General features: G+C 37.7%; 2 protein-coding genes across 4 annotated transcripts in view; both read left to right on the top strand.

Moving 5' to 3' along the window:
* kank1a (KN motif and ankyrin repeat domains 1a) overlaps positions 1 to 169 on the top strand; it is a 77,038-nt gene extending 76,869 nt beyond the window's left edge. For all 3 annotated transcript variants that reach the window (XM_057360359.1, XM_057360350.1, XM_057360367.1), the window contains exon 12: positions 54 to 169. In XM_057360359.1, coding sequence (XP_057216342.1) covers positions 54 to 113 — 60 coding nt within the window. In that variant the 3' untranslated portion in view covers positions 114 to 169. The remainder of the gene's footprint in view (positions 1 to 53) is intronic.
* A 2,329-nt stretch (positions 170 to 2,498) lies between these two features.
* On the top strand, positions 2,499 to 24,007 carry dmrt1 (doublesex and mab-3 related transcription factor 1). Its single transcript, XM_057327545.1, has 5 exons — positions 2,499 to 2,690; positions 3,251 to 3,428; positions 5,447 to 5,604; positions 11,393 to 11,525; positions 23,476 to 24,007. The coding sequence occupies exons 1-5, from the start codon at positions 2,499 to 2,501 to the stop codon at positions 23,622 to 23,624; spliced, it is 810 nt and encodes a 269-aa protein (XP_057183528.1). The 3' UTR covers positions 23,625 to 24,007.
* The last annotated feature ends 321 nt before the right edge of the window (positions 24,008 to 24,328 follow it).

Here is a 24,328-nt window from a genome sequence, read left to right as displayed (position 1 = left end):
CCAAATGATTTGGCCCTCTATATTGTAAATCATTGTCCTTTATCTGTTCGCAGGGTACTCCTCGATTAGGGAGGAAGACTTCACCCAGTCCTACAAGGAGGGGCCATGTTTGATTAGAGAGCTTCTACCCCACCCCGGTCTAAGCTGCTACTTTTTCAGGTTCTACCATGCCTACCATTTTCATCAGCTAGAAACCAAATCAATAGTTAAAGGACTTTGGAAACCTCAGCGAATGGATAGTAGGCAGTTATACTGAGCACTTTTTTCCCTTTCTTTGGCTTTTAGATTATAATACAAATGGACACGCTAGCTAAGAGTCAGTCCCTTCAAGACCTCAAACCTGTACTCACCCTGAATGTATCACAAGTATTCAGTATCCCTGAAATCACCAGCATGTGACAGCATAATGTCAGAGCTAGACATCAACTGGAACATGGCTATAGAGTTGCCTTACTTCAGATTATTGTCCTCATATAAATGTTAAGATTTATAATATATGAATTTATCTATGTATTCTTCTTTTTTAAGAGGTCTTATCCACAGTTCTGTTTAGTGTTTTTCTTTTCGTTTTCAAAAGAATCCATAATTTATAATTCCAAGATGTGGCCAATGTTCTCTAACAACAAGCTTTATTTTTTAACCATGTATATGCTGCCCAATATTTTCAGCCTTTAGAACTTATATCTTTTCTCCACTATCCAAATTCCAACACATATGTCCAGTAGGTATTAAAGGTTGAAATACACCGTCTTTCAACATATTATTATAAAGACACAATTTGCTAGATTGGATATGGTCATTACTTTTATACTTGCCATCTATTTAAAAATCGCAGTATTTAGGATGTTTCAGAGTTGATTTGTAACATGAAGTTATATATTTACCAATTAAACGTTTTTTTTTTTTTGCAAATAATTGTACTTTTGTATATGATGTATGTTTGCTATATGTGGATGCGATAGGTTTGACTTGCCCTAATGTAATAAGCTATGTCTTAGATATAACGTGGTATGTTATGCAGTATAGTCACAATCAGAACTGCAACTCGACCGGCTATAATAAAGTACTAAATATGACATGCTTGTGGCTTTAGTTTCTTTGATGAAATGCTTGTGTGGTCTTCACACCTAGTTTGTTTGAGCCCTCCAAACGCTCCAGCCACAAAATTAGCTTATGCAGTATGAACTAACAAGTTGTACAGTTTTTCAGCAATTAACAATCAATCAATATATATATATATATATATATGCTGTTAATTCATGATACTTTACAATATAATAATTACAATGATTATTATTTAAATTCTTGAATACCAAAAATCCACTGCTGTACAGAAAACTGGAGTCTGAGTTCTTATGAAGTTATGGTGTGAACTGGGAACAAAAAAGGGTCTGAGATCACTTTAGTGCTCAAGAGAACCAAAATAAGAACTGGGTTCCACTATACTGTGAACACCGAAAGGACTGAGGTCATTTTCGGCTAGTTACTTTTCTGGTTCACTTAACTGAGTTTGGTTCTTTTAAAACGAACTGAAGCCTATGTGAAAACACCCTGAAAGTCATCAGTACAATGTCTCCCTCTATTGGACATAACGTCACCGTTATAATTTATTTTGCATTGTCTTTGACTACTGTTCAAACAGATGTGTAATGTACAAAAGCTAAACAAATCTTCCAATGTTCCAAAATATTCTAAAAGATGTAGTTTATTATTTTAATAAATTCTACTAAAACGGGTTTCTCTTAGGCCTACTTTAAAATCACATATAGAGGGACATTACAAGGGGTTTCGATCTGATTTGCTTATTTGATTTATTACAGAATCTTTGAAATATATGTTTTCTTGAAAACGTTTAGGCCACGAGTATTCATTTAACTTGATTTATAAATTCCGTGTTGAAAAAAAAGAGAACCCTGTCCAAAATGGAAACTTTAACTATGATGGTTTCTAATGGTATAGCCTATGGATGCTATCGGTGGGGTGTTATCTTGCAAATCAATCCTATTGGAATAATGCCCTACAAAAAGGAATGTTGTAATGGTTTCAATAGAAAAAGCCAATGGTTCATAATGGTAGTTGAATGGAAACCATTAGAATTTCTGTGATGGTTTCTATTGGGTTTCTAATGTTTTTTTTAGCAGGCCAGTACGTGGTGCCTATAAATTTGTTGTGCACTTTGCACTCATAGGTATAGATATATAAATGTATAGAACAAATGCTTCCAAACGCATACACGTTATGATGTAAAAGATTTTGTTGCACCCAGAAGTTTTAACATGATATTAGGAGATAATTAGGAGTAAGTTGATGTCTGTGGAGACTGAACTCCCACGCGCGCCGGAATGTCCCTCACGCCAAACCTGTGCCTGCCAAGTATCTACAGTAACCTTGTATCAAACCTCTCCCTCACATCACACACGGCTTATAATCATCTGGCCTGACACGCTCTAAACAGAAGCTACACTGCCATCCAACGAAGAAGATCATCATCTGTCAGGATGAGTGAGGAAGAGCAGAGCATCGGTTCGATGCCAGTCAGGAAAGTGTCCCGCATGCCCAAATGCTCGCGCTGCAGGAACCACGGCTACGTGTCGCCGCTGAAGGGACACAAGCGCTTCTGTAACTGGAGGGACTGCCAATGTCAGAAGTGCAGACTTATCGCTGAAAGACAGCGGGTCATGGCTGCCCAGGTACACACAACTAACTATCCACGCTGAACACGTGAAAGTCTATACATGGTCACATTATGCATTTAACTAGGGCTTAAAGTTGTTTGTACATTTTTTGGGTCACTTTGTTGTATCTTTGTACATGTTGTTGTGTGTTGTTATTTGGTTGTTTTATTAACTTAAATCTGCTCCGTGTTACGTGACGTATGCACCCCCTGACGGCCACCACCCATGTTTTGCTGTCGTAATGGAGTTTACAAATAATTGGATTGTTGTAACAATATAATTATTGAGTCAAATATTTCTAGTATTAAACACGTTTGGTAGTTACAATGTTAAACCGTGCTGAATCTGCGACTGTTTCCGCTAGCTGCAGTTTGGCGCGAAGATTTTCACAAATGAAACCGACCAAACCAGACGACTCTAAATCTGTCTTTAATTTTGTTCGAACACTTGTTTCTAGGATTGTAAGTTGTTTATAAACGCCTCAGTCTTGTGTTACTTTTAGGGCATATGAGCTAAGTTGTCCACTGGTTTGTGCGGTTTAAGGCCTTGAGATCACCCTGCGTTTGTTTCGTTAGGTGGCTTTACGCAGGCAGCAGGCCCAGGAGGAAGAGATGGGCTTCTGCAGTCCGGTCAACCTGTCCGTTTCTGACCCAGTGGTGAAGAACGAGTCAGGAGTTGACTACGTGTTTACTGTGGGCCCAAGAGCTCCATCACCCACCATGAGCAGTGCTCCCTCCTCCCCCACTGTCCCAGGTGAGGAAAAATAAGTTGACTCTAGAACCTTTGGTTTACAGCACATACTGTAACCGTTCAATTGTATATTTAGGATTAGAGTAATTTATCATTTTGACTGTGCATTGCATTTTATACCATATTTACGTCGCTCTGCATCAGTAAGTTAATGATCTTATCGTCTAATGTTTATTTTAGTAAGTTGTTTTTGATAATCAATAGATTTTAAAAGCTGAACCTAAATTGTTGTAAGATATGAATAGTTAGGCTATAATATTATTCAAACTGCAGTTGGGTTGTTTTGATTAAGTAATAATAACAAAGATAACTTAATAACACAATAAAGCACATGCTAACACAATAAAAAAAAGACTTTTAAACAGTCAAGGAAAATGAACTTTTAAACAGTCAAGGTCTACATCTCAGTTATACTAAGATGTTAAATCGGGGTTTACAGTATTCTGGTATTGACAATGACCATGATATTAATAACCATGATTACTGATATTGTGTAAATACAGCACTACACATATGATAATATCGTAAATAATTCTGTGCATCTGTATAACATTTTGTCTTAAGAATCACAATAAATGTGTGATAAATTTGGTTCTCTCTTTTTTTTTTTGGCCAATGTAAGATAAATTGAACTGATAGCATAATTTATTTATTTAATTTCAATAGGCATTGCAATAGTATTGATATTGTGAATAATTTTAGCCATAATAAGCGTGTAGTAAAAATCTGATACTGTGACTAATTTTATGTCAGCCCTGGTTTTGACTGAGAAGCCTGGTTAGATAAAAGGCCATTTTTATTATCAGTGGTTATCAATGTTGGGTTCAAACTCCTAATTCAAAACGGTCTTTTTTTTCTTTTAAAATAATTACAGAATCATCATAGATTTGTAATAGCTTTTGGTAACCATTGAAAGACAATATAATCACACTGGCATACAGTATATTTGGCAAAGCTCAACTATATTATGAAGGTATATGTTATTTTTTGGTGCGACTGTGATTGCTTGTAATACCATAAAGTGTGACAAAATGCCCTGCGATAGAGGTAAGATTTATATTTATTGATATGCATCTTTGTACAGAGTTTCATTTTGTTTTTGAGGAGTACTTAGCATGCAAAACCAATTAAGATGCTTCATCAGTAGTACCGTGAAATAAACAAGATCTTGTTTAATCCTTGAACATCAAAATCTCCCATTCAATCAGTTAACACCTCGTTTAATTAAAAGAAGGCATGATTTGACCTTTGCTTTGTGGGAGGGTTTCAAAAATAAGATTTTTTGTTAAACTATTCATGGGAAAAAATGTTCTTGACCCCCTGAACTATTCATGACAGTCTCTGTGAACGAACATCTTGTACCTATCCCATGATTTTCCATTCTGCCAGCCCCCTCAAAACACAATACAGTCAGGCACAAAACATGCACACTGTGCCTTTCGTTGTTGTTGGCGATTGGGACTTGCCAGATCAAGACATCTTTTGATGCCTGTTCGTGCAGGGCCGCTGGGTTCGATGAGCGGGAGAGACATCCTGTTCCCTGGGCTCCGATAGGGACCATGCAAAGGAGTTGAATACCAAACAGGTCAAGGCTGCCTATGGTCTGTGACTATTCTCAGTAGCCTCTTCAGCTGCTGACAGATGAGGCAGGAGTTACTGGTATTCAGAATTTTTCATCAGAGATAAGTGACAATGAGGACATCATCCTGAGTCATCTAGGAAAATAACAAAACTTGTCATTGACAGTCAGGGGTATTTTTGTGGATGATTTGTGAACATGTGTATCCTATGCAGATTAAAAAAAAGTGAAACATTTTGTTTGAAAACTTTTGGAAAACATTGGCTTTGTTGACATGAAATAGGAAAATGTATATGAACTGTTGAAAGATTGAATGACTCTTTTATAATATTGATCTATATTACATTGTATTATTTCAAAAAAATTGTGCTCAATTCAAGAGCATGTGCTCAAGTCAAGAGCTCTTTCAAAGAACAGAGCATTCATGTTTTCGATGTTTTAGGGGGCCGTTCTATGCTGTCTCTGAGTCCTGCAGCGACCAGCAGAGGGCACACTGAGGGCACATCTGACTTAATGGTTGATGCATCCTATTACAACCTCTACCAGCCCACACGCTACTCCTCCTACTACAGCAATCTGTACAACTACCAGCAATACCAGGTACTGTAAATGTGCCTTTACATGTCAGGTGCAGACAGTTTGAGCTGCTCTTACAGGCTATAAATTCATCTGTTATAAACAGACTCATGCAGAATTTGTTCATGCAGAATTCAACTCAAAGCTGCATATACTAATGCAGAATTAAAATGTCCATGCATATCTACATAGCCCCCACCTGAGTATTTGTTTATTCATGTTTTGGCGAATTTACTAATTTGTTGGTTAAAATGTTTAGGCTAACAATGAAAGGGACAGCTAATATGTTATACATATGTATAATAATATAATAATACTGTTAATACAGTAACAACATGTGTCATCAGAATGTTGAATCAAACCAGTATATGAAAACCTCATTGCCAAAAAATTATAGTAGCAAGAAGAATATTTTATTATATCAAAAACTTTTTTATGATGTTTTTATCAAAACTTTAAAAAAATACAGCCTGGGAAAAAATTAAGTGATCATTCCAAATTTTCATTTCAAATAAGCATTTCTAAATGTACTGGGGTCATTCCAGTCTCTGTTGGAGTTCAACAAAATCAAACCTCAGAAGTGACAAAGTCATCCAACAGCAATGTGAAAGAAGGACAGAATGACATTACTGTTGTCTTGCTTAAAAGTGAATATGAATTTGTTTTCTTTGCAGTATTTGAGGTCTGTAAAAATACAGAGGATCTTTCCTGTTATTTTGACCTGTTTCCAGTTTTCATTTTCTGCAAATAAATGCAAATAGAAACAATATTTTTATTTGAGATTTGGGAGAAATGTTGCTAGCAGTTCACAGAATGAAACAAAAATAATAATAATTATATATTATAATTTTAATATATAATAAATAATCATTTGAAAAATAATAAAAGATTTTCACTCACCACGGCACACGTGCTGTTGGTGATGTGAAAATAAAAGTGATTTGATAATTGTACCTATACACATACTTATTAATAGTAAATTCAGAAAAATGTTTTTGACTTTTGAAATGTTTTTTTTATGTTATGTTTTCCACGGCTGTATATTTATTTAGTAAAATTCAATCTTTCTTTACTCATAAAAAGTAATCATTTTAATCATAAAGTTAGTGTCCATAAACAAGAGAAGATGTATAATGTTTCTACTTGTTAACTTTGTAACAAGATAACAGGAGCCGTTGATAACGTTGAGTATAATCTCAGTGAATGACACCATTCAGAAACAAATACTCAAAAAGAAGATTTATTTTGAGTGAATGCATTGACCCAAAACACAGCCTCCTCTGGTCAAATCTTTAAACCTACATTACCCCACACAAGCACGATAGAAAACATCCGTGTGAACGCCAGCATGCGGCACACAGCTCAGCACTCATCCACTCTGCATCCCGTGTCGCTCAGGCCGCGTTAATAAGGTGATTAAGTGTGTTGCTGCCGTGTTGATAGGGGCTGCTGTCATTGGACCCGGCTGGTCTGTTGAAGTTGGCAGGCCGTGGGGAGCTTCTGTTCTCAGTGTATAGTGATAATACCTGTGCCATCGTTCCAAGCCACTGGCTGAACACAGCAGGAAGGTGTGGAGCTTTCATGCCACGCTACCTCTTGCTGTTTACATTTCCCTGCTCCCCCCAGCCAGAACTGCAACTAATTCTGTCATTGGAGGTTCTCTAACCCTTATCCACACTGTACATCTATCCCAAGATTCCCAGAGGAAAGATTTAGCAAATAAAACACATAGATATAGACAAGTTCGATTAAACATTGCTTCGTTTTTTAGCAGCAGTTTTTTTTAGCTTAGGCAAAATAAAGTTTCAAAGTTGGACAGTAAATATGAAGTAAAAAACTTGAATTTATCTGAACGACGAAAAATAAGTTAACGTTGTAGCAAACATTTAATTTCAGTCTAACAGATATTGTTGCATGTGTTTGTGTATAATGTCTATACATAAATTCCAAAGTGGTATAATTTTTTATTACAAGTTATAAAAAGTGTAGAATCAGCTTAACGATTTGAGTAAAAAGTTCAATTTTAAATTGTAAGTGAATAAAAGGACCTTTTGCCTTTGTGACAAGCATTAACTCCCAAGATAAGATGTAAAACCTGATCATCCATGTTTCCCATAATGATCGGAGAAGGAAGGACTGGGCTTCTTGATATTTCTTTAAAAGCCAAAAAAACTTAAAATAAGTTTTATTATTTATATACTGTATAAAGATAATGTCAATGGCGAAGTATTTGGTATTCATTTTACAGATTTTTTTAAATGATTTATAATTTTTGAAATTTGTGTTTATATTCAGAAATTCAACATGGTTTTAAGCTCTTGATCCCTATATCCACTATATGCAGTACATACTGTATGTACAGTATACATGTAATTAAAAAAAAAAGTAGGATAAGAAATTAGAAAAAAAAACATTTTGTAATCAGATTTACATTCTTAAAAATAAGGGTGCTTAAAAGGTTCTTCACAGCGATACCATAGAAGAACCATTTTTTTACCACAAAGAACCATTTAGTCAAAAAAGGTTCCTCTGGCATCGTGAAGTGCCTTTTATTTTTTAAAGTGCACAGCAAACAAAATACGTGGCCTTGATTCATCTTTCAAATGGTGAAAGAGGCAATCTGAGATCAGAATTAAAGTCCCCCCTTCAACAGAGCTTTGTTTAAACAGTAAAGCTGTATCTTGATATAAGCAATATCATTAACCTTTGCAATTCAGACCCTGGGACACAGTGAAGAGATGGAGGCGGTGACCCTGGTTGCCATCAGGGATCCAAGTGCACAAATATCCTGAAATATGGTCCCATCAACGACTCGCGTGCGCGTGTGTGTGTGTGTGTGTGTGTGTGTGCGTGTGTGTGTGTGTGTGTGTGTGTGTGTGTGTGTGTGTGTGTGTGTGTGTGTGTGTGTGTGTGTGTTTGTATATAACGCTCATGAAGTCCCTGGAGAAATATAGATTTAATTTCCTTCACGCTTGAGTAGATCAGATTTGATACAATGGGGATACTTTACAATATAAATCAGTGTGCATATATGCAGGCTGATCTCCATATTAAAGTCATATTAGGTCATGGTATGAAGATTCTGTCTTATGTCAGTGGGCTCAAGCTGATTAATAAGGACTTGTACTGTAAAACTGTTGCAATGCCATGATGGTATATCAAAGTTGAACGGGCCATGACTTTGAGGATGCCCTCAATTTCATGCTGTCCAATTTGATATCTTCAAACAGAGATCTTCATATACTGTACTGTATGTGCAGCATGGGCTGATTTAGACAGTGTCTACAATGAAGAGCCACTGTCAAGACAGACTGGGTTAACGCTAATAATCACTGTGTGCTCAAATTGAAACAGAATTAAAATGAAACTCTCAGGGGTGGTTTACCGGACAGGGTTAAAGACTAATCCTAGACGAAAATAAATGTTAGATGTGTCTAAACTAAAACAGACTGCAATGACACATCTTAAACATCTGTGCCATCAGTGTCATTGTTTTGTCTCAAAATGCACAAATGCACACAAAAAAATGCAAGGCATGTTGGTGAAAACTACTTAAAGGAACAGTTCACCCAAAATGAAAATTCTGTCTTCATTTACTCGCCCTCAAGTTGTTCCAAATCTGTATAAATATCTTTGTTCTGATGAACAAAAAAGAAGGTATTTTGAAGAATGTAGAAAAGCAAACAGTTCTGGGGCATTTTTACTACCATCGTCATTTTTCCTACTATGATAGTCAATGGTGGCCAAGAACTGTTTGGTTACAAGCATTCTTCTAAATATCTTGTGTGTTTTGCAGAAGAAACTCATACTGGTTTGAAATGACAAGAGCGTGAGTAAATGATGTCAGAATTTTCATTGGTGGGTGAACGGTCCCTGTGAGTCTATCCCTTATAACATTCATGCATTTGGCAGACATTTTTATAAACAGTGACTTACAGTGCAAGTTATTTTGTCAGTATGTGTGTTTCTTGAGTATCAAACTCATGACATTTGCAGTGCTAATGTTCATACCAATTCACGAACACTGTAGTTACTCCCAACACTGGAAGGTGCAGAACAGTCTGAGCTTTCCAATACAGCTCCTTCACTTCTATTAGGGTTAGTTTGATCAAGAGGTAATAAGGTGAGGTGATGTTCCGTTATCTCAGCGTGTCCATCTCCCGCCCTCTCCCACCTCTAGCGAGTGGAGCTCCGCTGCACTGCAGGTGGAGAATGAAAAGATGAGGGTGGCGTAGAGGATCCAGACAGCTGATGGTGCCAGATAACAGCTCACTCAGGGAGGTAAGGGAGCCCAGCCAGCCCTTATTAATAAGGCTGCTCCACATCTAACAATGCTGAGGGGGCACAATGCTAAGAAGTTTTTTCATTAGACCAAGATTGTTCATATTTGTGAACAGTTTGCATTAATTTGCATTCATAAATGGACTCTTAAACTAGTGCAATTTCGGGTAACTGTCAGCTGCACTATGCAGGCACTGCAGTGTTTCCAAATTTTTGCCCGAAATGTTCATACCTGAGATAAAGATCGGAATCATAGAAAATGATGTTGAATGTTGCATGAATTTCATTTCACTTATTTTGTTTATTTATGTTTATGGAACATTTAGAGGGGGGTAGAAAATGCATGTTGTTGTTGCATGGCACAATGGGCAAGACCATGGGTTTTATTTTTAGGGCATTTTGGGGAAAGGAACCTGCCAGATGCGCTTTTTCGAAACACATTTTCAAAACAGCTTTTCCTAATGTACATGGAAATGCATGCTTGCAGCATTGCGAACTGATATTTGGTGTTTGTCTTTTTCTTGTTGTGGCACTTTCCCAAAATGTTTTATTCCCCATTAGTATTTTTTGTTTTGTTTTAAATTTCTTGTATGTATTGGTGTGGCACTCTTGCAAAAATACAGTTCGATTTCTATTATATTTGTCATAGGCAATACAAGAGGCTGATGTTGTTTAAATAACAGTTTATAAAACTGTCAGGAGTTGATGGGGTGGGCAGTAAATGGTGACATATTACTGGCTGACAGAAATCAAATTCCATAAAAGCGAAATTGAAAACACCCTAAAGCCTCTGTGCTGCCAAGTAGACAGCTTATTTTAAAGTTCTCACAAGAGGAAAAAACCTTGCCAGGGCAGTTTGTTGCAGTTTATTAAAAAAAAGAGAGAAGAAAAAACCTATTGGTGCCTCTTGGTAAGGGGTCAACCATGACCCACATTGACCATTTATCCTCTCTTTCAGACTGGGGGTTCATAGTGTCACATGTACTAAGTGTACACACTCAGTTTAATCAAATGTTTTATAAATGCAGCTGAACTCAAAAACACATTTAGGAACAAAAATGTTGACAAACTCCTAATGTCCATAGACATTGTATCAGGTTCTGACAGAGACAGTATAATGAGTCAAATACATTGTAGAATAAAAACAAATAAAATGATTAAAATGAATGAATTAAATAAAATGAATGAATGAAACATAAGTCTTTATAAATACTAAGTGTTTAGTGGGCTCAAGGGTTTTCATTCAACCGGGCACTAAATTGTGACACATTTTCACTTAATTATGCTTGACAGCTTTGTTTTCAGATCTGTGACTCCCAAACATGTACATGTAACCCAGAGAGTTTTAAAGATTTAAAATTCTCTTCTCCACAACAACACAACATCGTTTTTGTATCATAATATGTCATCAGCAACTTTCATCATATTCAATTAAAAAATATATGATAAAAAGTATCATCATCAGAACACTATTATATGTTTAATTAACAGTTTTCTTTCTCCACCTGCATCACATCCCTCTGCATCACAGATGCCTGCTGGAGACGGCCGCCTGTCCAGCCATAACGTGTCTCCCCAGTACCGCACACACTCCTACTATTCACCTTACCTGAGTCAGGGTGCCTGTGTCCCACCCAGTACCTGCCCTGAGCCCAAAGCAGCAGGTCAGTCCCCCCCCCCACACACACACACACTCTTTCTCCTAGGCCCATAAACTTTTATCCAGAAATTATCAACAGTGAGCAAGAACATCTGAGGGAGGTTCATAGTCAAGGGCGCTGTAAAATTTATAAAAAATAAACAAATTCAAAGGTAAAACGTTTATGAGGGTCATTTGTTCTGGTGACTTCCGATTTAAAAGACAAGGACCGTGTGCTAAGCGCAGCAATCTAAATCTAAGAACATAGACATCATAAATTTGATGTTGACATTTTTAATGTGCTTTCCATTGTGTAAAGCTCTACAGTTTTGAAATGGTATAATAATTAGAAAGATTGAATTATGACTGCTTGCACAGCAAAACATGATAAAATAATTTTCTAGGTTTTGTTATCAGTAAATGTAAACTCTTCTTTAATTTCATTGAATTTATATGACATCACATGTTGTTTGGTTTTGTAATATTATCAGTTTAAGATCGTTCACAAAGTATACACAAGCAGTGCAGAATAATTTGAGTATTGAAGGACATCTTAGTGCTCACCTTGTGTATGATTGTTGCGTTTCTGTGATCCACCATTCCCCTATACAACCCTGCCACCTGCCCTGGACCTAAATGATTTTTGCATGCTGATTTCCAGTGGTTCAAACATGAGGGTGCCTGTCACCCCCACTGTCGTTGCAGGGGGTTTTATGTTCCATTACAACACAAAACACTCCGAGCTGGGTGGTCCCATCTCCAAAACACAGAAACACGCAGGCCAGCAAAGAAGGGTTTATGTGCACTTTGTATTCACTGTATAGGAAACCCAAATACTGACTATTGTCATGTGATGATTTGACAAGCATCACTGTTACTGTTGCTCATATTTCAAGTTTTACTCTTCCTTCTGCTTCTGTGGCTTCATCCTGCTACAGACAATTTTGAATCATCGAAGCGTGTAACTTGTTTAAGACAGGTGTGCTATCTAAGTGATCGTCTGTCAAACTAGTATACATTTTATATAAGAAGATTTTTGACTTTGGCTAAGTAACCATCTAGCAAACACCGAAAACATCCTAAAATGGACCAACAAGTAACTAGAATGACCTAGCAACATACTAATAACCCCTCGGAATACCTTAGCATTGAGGCATTATGTTATGTATGGGTATGGAGCACAAATTTTTGCCAAACCTTTTTTTGCCTAACCTTCTGAAAAAATGGCAAGGATAAATTAAGCAGAGGATCTTTTTGGTTAGTAAAGTATAATATAGTGCAAAGTTCATGTTTGTTCCAATTAAAGTGGTTGGATTCATAAGATTTGTAAGACAACTGGATGACAGCAAGCTAGGTTGCCGATAAATCCTTTAGACAGGGTTTGTACTCGCCTTCAGTCAAACACCTGAGCAGTTCACTTTTTTTGCTATAGTGTCATATTCACAATTGTTTCAATTGGACCTGCCGTACTCTGGATCTTGTTCCCAGCATTGTTGTGCTCTAGTAACCATAGAGGACTTTGTTAGGTTTGACAGATAAGTATTACTACTTAAACAACTGTTATGAGATCCTTTTGTTTAAGAGGAAAAAGAGACTGTAGAGTAAACGGCAAGCACTCAAATATACTCTAAAGTAACTTCCCCATAAGACACGTGACAATGTAGCATTGTTTTAGATCTCTGTGTCCTCTGTATACTCTGCATAATCTGTGTCTGCGCCATGGCCTGCGCCGTGTGTGTTTATTTTCTTTAGCGGCGGAGTAATCAGTTGGCCAAATACGAGGCCAAATAACCTTCAGCAGTGTGACGCTGTCCTTTCCGAGCGGCCCCCACAGCTGTCTCTGGAAAATTGCCTCTGGGGTTAGTGAGCGGGAACAAGTTAAGATTTACAAACAATGATGAAGCTTGTCATGCGTCTTTCTCCATCCGTCACGAGCGGCGGCCTGCCGGGGCGTCGAAGTGTTCTTCATAAAACTCAGCTCGCTGTGAAATACGCCCCTGTGCGCTCTTTACTGCTAGGAGCTCGTCAGCAGCGCTCCGCCATAAATTGCCTGGGCCGGAGGTGACACTGCACTCCATCACCCGTCAGGGCAGCCATACCGCCACCCGCATCCGCTCACCCGCGCCAGCCGCCCAGCCCGTAAGATGATGTGCCCGCTGTGAGTTATGTTGGAATTTCAGTGTTATACGAGACAGTCTATAGGTTTTACTTTTTTATCTCGTGCTGTGTTTTTTCTTTTGGTCGTTGTTTATTATTGGAGTATTCATAGTTAGTTTTGTCTCACGGACTGGGCCGACTTTACGGTTTGGGAGAGAGTGCTTTTCCCTCGTGAAGAGGATGGAAATGGAAAAATCAGGAAAGCAGAAAAACGCCTCCTTTTGTAGAATGCTGTAGACATTGTACTAATAGTGTATTACATCTGCACAAAAAATATAATGAAGTTCATGGTAAACCTGTTTTTTTTTAATGCACAGTAAGGCATTGCATATGAATACAGAAAAGCTTTATTATAGCTTTATAGCGTAACAGGTTATTAACCAGCCAGTCGCACCCACACTTAAGTGCACGTCAAACGTAATGTGATTTGACATGTATTGATCAGTCTGAAGCCATTCACAAACCACAAATTTAACAGGTGATGGATTGGAATTTTTGTGGTAGTGGTGATAGCGGCGGACGCCTTGTAAAAAGTTCAGGGAAAACACAGAATCTCATAGGAGCAATCAAAGAGCTCATTCATTCATTCTTCACTGCAGAATAACAAAGGAAAATAATGCTTCTCTCTCCAAGCTTCAAACACAATTGAGAGGTAGAAATTTAGCAGGAAGAGGTGTAACGTCTCATCTAACAGAGGCCACGGAGTGTTTTTTAACACTTAATCCGTCCTGTTTGTTTTAATCCCTTTTGGAACATGTACTGAACTCCGGCACAACCTGTGCCCTCGGGGTTAAGTGCTGTTACATTTCTCCCATTAGTTGCTTGTTACACAGTTTCGCTAACCTGGCTAGAATTACAGTTTAGGGCAAGAGTTCATAAGACGCTACATGCACTAAGTTTAGAGATTTTAGTGATGTTTTTAAAGGAAAGATAGTGGAATGTTACATTTTGCCACACTTTCAAGTGGCAGGTGAATTGAGAAGAGAGGTTTTTTTTAACAAACAATACAACTTACTGTTGTTATTTTGGCAACTAGTATATTTTTGACTGGGATAGATACATATTTTACAGGACAAAAACTGTATATTGCATTGTTTTAATATATTTACATTTACGCATTTGCAGACGCTTTTATCCAAAGCGACTTACATTGTACTATACATTTGTACTGTATGGGTAGTTGAGAAATAAACCATAAATGTGCCCTATGGTGTGACAGCAAATATTTTGAAAAAAACCCAATGAAGATAAATCTCTCTTATTCTGTTTTATAATATAAATAATATATTGTTAATAGTTTGTTTTCTACATTTGTTACATGTACGGTATATTTGTCAACTGCCCAGATATATAAAGCACATGTCATTGAGGCACTCAAAATAAGCTTCTCTTTAAAACTGCACCTGTTCTGGAAATGTGCTACAAAAAGGTTCCTCATATTTTCATTTTGATGCTGTAATACAGAAATAATTCTGCACTGTTACACAGCTCTATGGAATACCTGATTCTGCTTGGTCAGTTATATGCTAAGATAATAGACCTCTTATCTTTGCATGTCTGACTGGTACTATACTTTAGTGTATCATTACACTTTTCTGATGCCAACTTAAATGAATACACAACTGGCAGTAAAGTATTTCAAATACTACAATTAGCCGTTGTTAGCGCTACACCCTTACCTATTTGTTTCTACATGGTGTTTTGAAAACAAAAAACAACAGATAAAAATAACACAGATTTTCCATTAAAGAATAAAACATGATGAGATGATAATGATTTGTTAGTAGACAGTTTGTATTGACAGTTTTGAATTGGAATAGATAGCATCACAAATATCAAGGAGAGTCAGACAGGCTATAGTTATATAAATATAGTAGTTATGGTTGTATAAACTAGAAATAATTCTAATTTACTTTACAATTACCAGACCTCTGGCGAATCTGTTTTTTTGTGTTCATTTCAGACCCTGATTCGATGTCCGATTCGATATCTGTGAGAAATTCGGATTAAATAATTGAAACCTTTTAATGGTATTCAGAATTTCTTTCCTGCATACAGGGATTGACCTCAAGGACAGAGCGACATCACATTCAAATCACTGAAGTGTGTCAGATAGTCGGGGCATATGCTGAGAATCTGTGTATGCACATCTCAGTTCATTTTAGCTAGACCAATTAACTGGTCAATATTGGGCCATGTAGAGATAATAGGCTTCAGCCAATAACCTTGCCCACTTCCCTGAAAAATAAACATGATCTGTTTTCAAATGTTTATAGTGAATCTTGAGTAAACAGCGATTGTGTAAAATGCATGTCAGATTTCAGTAAAATTGTGAATGGCATTTGTCACAATTACGTGGTATTACAATACTGTATGGGTTCTTCTTAATATGCCTCATCTGTCCTCCGTCCTCCATCCTGTGACCTGGAAACTGATCGAGCTCAGCCATCTTTAAGGACATCTCGAATCTCCAATTGCACCGGGAGTCATGAGCGAGGATACACAGGTGTTTCCTTTGCGGAAGTGTTTTATCGACTAAACCTGACGCACGTATAAATTCTCCTCCCCCTGCACAACGTCACATCTTTAGATAATATTCAAACACGCATTAATGTGATACATTATATAATTGTAAATGTATACCTATTTCAGACAGTAGTTAATATTCATATAGTTAATATATTAATACAGTTCATATTTATGTATGCAAATGATCCAGAATCAGCCTAAAAAGAACCCATGTAACACCCCTCCTGATTTCACTTCACTGGCTGCCAGTTGCCGCCTGCATTCAGTTTAAATCTCTGACACTGGCCTTCAGAACGATAATGGCAAATTCGCCCATCTACCTTAACTCAGTGCTCCAGGTCTACATCTCTTCCTGTCATCTTCGGTCTGAAAATGAGCGACGCCTGGTTGTTCCATCACAGCGAGGCACCAAATCGCTTGCAAAAACCTTTACTTATTCAGTTCCCCTTTGGTGGAATGAACTACCAGCCTCCAACCAAACTGCAGCATCCTTCACAAGTTTCAAAAAACAGCTCAGAACATACCTGTTCTGCATTTATTTGACTAACCAATAACTGTCTGTCTTGTGTCTAAAACACTTGTTTTTATTGTTGTTCATTCTCTCCTTTGCTTACTCCAGCTTTAATCCTCCTATAGCATGGCCTTGTAAACTAACGGTACTGTTTAGCGTGTTGACAAAATGTTTATATGCTCTCCTCCTTGTAAATCGCTTTGGATAAAAGCGTCTGCCAAATGAATGAATGTAATGTTATGTATAACATATATTTGACATACCTTATATAAATTTCTGACCACTTTTAAGCATGTTTTTAACTTATTTCATTGTAGTGGGGATTATGACATCTGCCTAAAGTATGTATTTAACTTTATTTTTTATATTTTCAATGTGTACAGTTGTCATTAATTGACGACGCTTTGAAGTGACGCTAGAGAGAGCAAGGATGTGCCATTTCACTTCTTTTAATTCCTCCTCTCGTCTTTTCCTTGCTCCCTTCCCTCGCATCCTGAAGGGGTGGAGCTAAGACGCGAGGAAAGGAAACGAGGATGCACAAATAAGAATTGAGAAGCACCCCAATTGTATGTCAGCTATTGAACACCCAACTCTGTAGTTATTGTTTGCCTTTTTATGGCTTTGCTGACAGAATAGTAGAAAGGATGACAGGAAACGTTTGTGAAAGAGGGACGGGAACAGGAGTGGGGGGGATGACCACGAGCTAGGACCTGACGTCAGGTTTCCAGGAGCATCACTGGAGTATATCAGAGCGTAGCCCACCAGGCTACAGGCTCCGACAACGCTCTAGATATTTGACCACAAATGAGAAAAACCATAATAAGAAATTCTAATTCAAATCATTGTCACTTAATTGAACATGCTGTGCAGTCAGATATGTTTGACCATTATCACTATTATATGTAGGTTATGGATTGATGTGTTCCTATTATGTACTGTACACCCTGTTTATGTGATGCTAATGCATGTTACTTTTTGTAAGCTTACTTAGTTGTAAACATGTTTATGCAATGTTTTTATTTAGTATATCAATTTCCAAAACTTAAACACTTTTCATTGGAAAGTAACTTTTTATTCCCACCTTAGTTATTGATGGGAGCAAAATTGTTGGGCTTCCAATCCAAAGACTTTCCCAGGAAATGCTGAAGCCTGACGTTTAGTCAAGTAAATCAGAGAGTGAACCAGTGGCCTGCAGGCAAAATCCCTGTGTGGAGTGTTATTTAACCTCACAGTCAGTAACTCCTCCGTGTCATGCTGTCTTCCCTTCTCCAGTGCTGATGCTAAACGCTCTTGTCTTTTCTCTCTATGGATCGGTTAAATACCAGTGTAATTGCCTGCTCCAGGCTCAAGCACTGTTGTAATGTGTTGTACAACATTTCCATTAATGCTTGCCTGAGGCACTGAGGAGATTAAATGGATAATGACTGCAGCTAAGGGTTCTGCTCTCTTTAGCACACTGTACTCCTCAAGAGACCGCTGTCTGTTTTACAAAAAGATGAAAATCTCAATTTATATAGTTGTGCGGAATATAGAGCATTAAGTGCTATTAATGAGACTGGGTTTTCATGATTACTGTCAAGAGCTTCTTTAATGTGCAGTTTTGCACATTGAATAGAATAAAGCAAACATTGTTTAGTTTTAGAGGAAATACATTTTCTGGTTGTGAAAATAAACAAACAAAACACTTCTGCTTTAATGAATCATGTTTATCAGTGAAAATTCATTTTCTTCATTCAGCAAAATGTTTACTTTAAGGTCATAATTAATTGAAGCTCTTAACTTCAAATCATTTAGATGTATATATTTATTCAGATGCTTATTTCACCCAGGGAAGGCTTTAGTCTCTCCCCCACACACTCGCACACCGCCATGTTAACCAATTGCCTGCATCACTTATTCTGAGCTCACAATTATTTTCTCTCCTTTAAAGATAATGACACAAAATCCCTCAAATCATCGATTCCGTGTCTCAGGTCATTATAGTATATCCATAATGTTTCGACGGATGGGCGTGCAGGCAGGGAGACGGACGGGTCATTTGCAGGGGCGGCGGCAGAAGTGCCAATGATTTAGCAGAGAGGAGGGCCTGTCAGTTCTCTCGGAGACACTTTGAGACTGGGGACAGATTGGCAAACAATATAGGTCTGGAGGTGCTTATGTGTTTAATTAGCCTCTGACCCTGACACCATGTCTCCTGTCAGACGTTACAGGCCACTCATGCTGATCTCTAAGAGACCAATAATGGGAACTGAAGTGGCTGATGATCTCTGATGCGATTCGGTGGCGAAACGGCTGCTGATGAGCTTGGACTGGTTGAGAACGAAGGGATGTCACAATATTCTACGTCATTTGTAGTTTTTTTTGTATTATTTTCAGAATAAATGGAATTGAATGGGTGCAAATTAGAATATGTTGCAAATGCCGTAGTATTAAGAAAATACTGAATTTAGCATTTCTATGAAAAATACTGGGGTTGTTGTTTTTGAAGCATTGTGCACTTGCAGTTTCTAGATGATTTAAAAAAAACAAAAAAAACTAGTTGCATTTGGGCAATTCCATGGAAACGTCAACTTTAAGATGAAAAACATTTTTTTTTACCAAAGGGTTTCACCATACTGAGGTCAGATGACAATATTTAAATACCCATGTGAGGTCTCTCAAAGTTTTTAAAGGATTTTTGTTTGTTTTTGAAGCATAGTTTTCCATGGTTAGGAAAGTGAGTTGTCACATCCATAACAGAATTGTCTCATCCCTAATGGTCCACATTCCTCATAAATAGGCAGATGAAAATGAAAATAAAATAACTATTTCATAGTCTATGAAGAGCCATTGCTTCTCCATTTGTTGGGTATTATTGCCTTTGGTTTAAACATTTTAATTCATAAAAATCCTACAAAATATGTTGTCTTTTAAAAAAGCTTTGTCACATCCATAACATACATTTTTACCTCTTTTAAAAAGAAAACTTGTTTAGACTGATATTTTTCCGATGTCTGGACTGTCAACAGGGGTTTAGTAAAATATAAACAGATAATTCAATATATTGGTAATATATACATTATCTGAGAACTTAATTTCAAGTTTTGAAAATGTCACATCCATAATGCTGGAATTTCCCATTTAGTTACTAGCAAACCCAATTTTTCCTAAATTACCTCTGGTTTTTAAGATGTAATATTTATTTGTTCCATTGATTGCAATAAAGTACAAATCTGAAAGTGCTATGAAATTTAAATAGATTATAAATAGAATTTTCCTAGCAGAACAACCATTGCGCGTTTGTGTATTTGCAGCGAAGTAAAAACCAAGCATCCAGTGCTTCGTACTGCATGTCCCAATGTGATTATGAGTAAGAGGTCCAGTCTGAGAACAGCATCCGTCTCTCTTGCTCTTCACTGGCTGAAGAGTCAGCATCTGTTTGAGGTGATGCCTTCCTGCTGTAGACCTGTGTTTTCTGCGCCATTAAGTCCTGCCACAACTCTAATGATTGAGAGACGTGCATGTCTTTCTACGGGGGGAAGTCCATCTTCCCAGCACACCGAAGCGGTGTCGTACGTAGCTGTGGATTCAACACCATTCTGTGTTAGATTGATACAGTAAAAACTGCTTTGGATTTTTCGATTTTCATCTCAGTGTAGGAGAGAGACTTGCACGTTCGAGCATGTACGTTTGCCTGTGTGCCCGGTTTGCTTTATCTCTGCGCAACTGCGTGTGTTTATCTAAGTGAAGGCATTATGGACCCTCATGGCCCAGTGCTGGCAGTATATGAGTTGCAAGGAAAGAGCTTATCCACAATAGATCAGGCCTGAATTACCATCTTCTCTCACATCTGGGCTTTTGTTCACTTCTTCCAAACTGCCAGAAATGATTGAGCCTTCTTTCAATGTTTCCCCTCCCCTTTTCATGCTCTTTTAAAAAAAGCTTCCTTTTGTTAAACCACACAAAGACGGTTTAATAGTTTGGAAATCTAAGATAGTCAGCCGAACAAGGGTGAATAGGTCAGAAGTTCAGATGGGAGAATAAGCTCTTTTGGGGCTTAGAGAGAAGTAAATCCTCTCTTGTTTCAGTACTGTTTTACACTTGACAGACACGTGTGATTTTTGTTAAATTCTTGTGTCAGTGCCAGTGTGTAGTTTACACAGGAAATTTCTCGTTTGGCAACTTTGATGAATACATCTGTGTTGGAAATGTCTTTGGTATATGTAAAGTGTTTTGAGGGGATTTCTTTATGACACTAATGCTATATCACAGATATGTTCTATATTAAAAGTAAAAGCAAGTCACTTACCCGTTTAATTTGTATTTAGTCTCATCTATGTTTTTAAAGCCTGATTGTTTGCATTACACAGCGTTTATAGGTGACCCAACATAAGTCTATATTAAGTGGTAATACAAAGATAATCAAAGGCAATGAAGCCACGACGCAGAACATGTCCGCTCACCGAACAACCCCACAGGTGATTTACCATCCCGCGAACGACCCGTCCAATCACCCGCAAGATCTCTGCTTTCATTACACCATAGATTTCCCCCTGATGAACTCCCTCAGAATTAACACTGCCCCTAATTCCAACCCCTCCTCGCTCAGCCGCTCGCAGGAGCACCAGTGCAGTTTAGCTACACAAACATTTGTATTAACGATTGGCCAGTTTGGAATTGGTGACAAACTGCGGGCGGAGCGCAAAGTTTTGTAGCCTGAAACCAATCAGGAAGTTAATGAGGAGAAAAATTACTCCTTTTCGCCAGCGCCCCTTAATTACCTCCACGCCAGAGCAGCGCAGAGGAGGAGAGCTAGATGGGAAAAAAGGGATGAGAGGCGCAGTCTTTATGTTCCTTTTCTCGGGTTATGAAGGTCAGGAAAGCAGCTGAACAGGATTTGTGTGACTTGCCCCCTCCCGACGCTCGTAACTCTGCATAGAGACTGTAATGTATTAGCTTCACATGGACATTGAGATGAGTGGCGACTTGGTTCGATGCGCAAACCGTGATCCGTGTTTATAGGGAACTGTAATGGATTGTGCCGCTACTGTTTCAGTTTTACATTAACGTAGCTAGTAATTCAATTTATCGTTTTATTTGACGTCAAACAAAGTCTCTGACTGATGTACTTTTTAGCATAGATTCAGTGCTATTCTTTAGTTATCTATGACACGTTGGAGAAACTCAGCCGAGTAAACACATTACTGTTTGCTCAATAGCCATTTGCTTGGTCAGCAGTCTTGTCTCGCTCAATACGTGTATGGTCAGGTTGAGTGAGTTTGCCAAAGTAGCTAGAACTTACTGCAGTGTGAGATTCATAAAAAGGTCTATTGTGTTTTCTTTGTTGTCATGTTGAGAGCTGACCGCAGTGTTCCTGTGGTTAATTGATGATGCTGTGTGGTTTAAATGAATAAGCTGATAATCACAAGATAAGAAATGCTTCCACTTTAGTTTTGTTCCTTGTCAAGATTCAGCTTGTTTACAGTTTTTTTAAAGGACTTCAAATGGTAACTCTTGATCCGATTACTACTGTACAGTGGCCACACTCTAAAAATGGTTGTATTACTTGTATTACAAGTTGTAAACACAACATGTGTTGTCCCTTTCATTTATTTTATACAAAATCAACAAAATGTGTTGAATAGAATAACACAAACCATGTTGTTTGTGGCATTGTAAAATGACATTTAAGTGTATCACATTATGTACAGTAATTGAGACTTGGGAAAAGGAAAAACAGAAATCGAGTCCTGATTGTAAATGTGAGGTGGAGCTGGGGATGGAGGAGGGTAATTTGCTCCTGAGCAACGCGATACGCTGCTGTTAGCTGAATGAATGTTAAAACAGAAGTTGTGATCTCGCATGACCTGCCAGAACTAATGCTATATGCTTGATTGATTACATACTGTGTTGTCAAAGTTGGCAAGCACTTTTAAATACTTTTTATTGGTTGGATATTTTGCAAAACCCAGTGATGAACATAAAGGGTGACTAATAATAATGGTACAATGGTACAATGGTGAGATACAAGGTTTCAAAAGGACACCAGCGATTTGAATGTGTGTATGCATCGTTTTACACATGTGTCTTAGCAGAGTAATCACAGGTCAAGTTTATGGATGTGTTCCATCAACAGTCAAACGGCAGGTCGTGACATAGTCAAAAAATTTAGAATCAATTGATTCGTGTTAACAATTTCCCACTTTTTTCTTGTCAATCAGCACAACCTTTTTTGTGCAACTTAGAACGACTTTCAATACACATACTGCACCAGTATATACATTTATATTTTTATAACCTGAAATCAGGGGAAGTCGTGCATATTACGCCTAGAATTAGCAAAAAAGGTTACATTTACATTTGTGTATTAGGCAGATGCTATTATCTGAAGCGACTTACAGTGCATTTAATATATATTTTATTACCATGTGTGTTCCCTTGGAATTAAACCCATGGCATTTGTAATACCAATGATCTAAATTGAGCAACAGAAACAGGAATGCAGGTATCACACTGGGATGTTTTTAAGCAGTGTTGAAAGCACCCAATTTTATCATTGACATTCAGACATATGCCTTGAGATCAAAAGGTTTTTAAGATCTTGTCATTTGAATCAAGCGACTCTAAACTTTTGAACTTTTTCTATTTAAACCCTACCAATATGTGAAATCAGCAAGCATGAATATTGTAGGTGTCAGATGTAATCATTTAGAAATTGCTTTAACCAGATTTTGTGGTAGCACATGCACATGCTTTTTTACAACTATTAGTTGAAATGTTCTAACCCGTCTGATTTCAGCTTTCTCTGATGGAGCACAAGCTGACCACAGTTTGACCACAATGACAATCAGCTCAATGACCAGCAATGAGAACAAGCTGGAGTGTGAGAGCAGCTCAGAGTCTGGAAACTTTTCCGTGGACTCCATCATAGAGGGAGCGACCAAATAAAAGCCTTCAACAACCTAGCTTTATGCTGCATTGATTCTAGTGACAAAATAGTACTACACTGTTAGTTATTTAGTAGGAAGTACTGATCAAGTTGATTATTGTGTTTGTGTTTTTTTCTTCAGAATTATCCTAGACATTAGTTAGAGAAATGAGCTTGTGATGATCAGATTTGCACTATATATAGTTAGTTTACTATGTAGCGTCACTATGTTTCAAACTGTTTGATTAAGATTAATGGGTTTAATTCTTTTTGTAAGACAAAACAAGTGAGACAGATCAAACCATATACACTCCAATCAGAACTCACTTGAAGCTCAATGTTGCTGTCATTGCTCATATGGAACATATAACTTCCTTCGTACGACCTTCATGGTGCAATAGTATATCAGAGTTCTCGGGAATCTCCACAGTCTTCTGTTGCAGAGAAGGGTGGGGCAGTTGGGTTCGTGCGCAGGTAGATACTATTAAATTATGCTTCAATCTCACAGCGAACAGCTTGTTTATTTATGGCCATCACTACAGGACATCATTTAACTTTTGATGATTTGCATCCACTGTGTTCCTACTCATGATCCAGCTAATAGGCAGCACTCTTCTGAGCTTTCTTTGTATAATGTTGAGCTGTGCCCTTGATTTTAATAGTGTTTGCACAGCTAGTGTCCTATAGTCATCGGTAAAGGAGAAGGGGACACAAAACTTTGTCT

The sequence above is a fragment of the Triplophysa rosa genome, linkage group LG2 (genome assembly GCF_024868665.1).
Source record: "Triplophysa rosa linkage group LG2, Trosa_1v2, whole genome shotgun sequence".
NCBI classification, from domain to species: Eukaryota; Metazoa; Chordata; class Actinopteri; order Cypriniformes; family Nemacheilidae; genus Triplophysa; species Triplophysa rosa.
The sequence above is the reverse complement of the archived record's forward strand: the minus strand, read 5'-3'. Positions and strand labels throughout refer to the sequence as shown.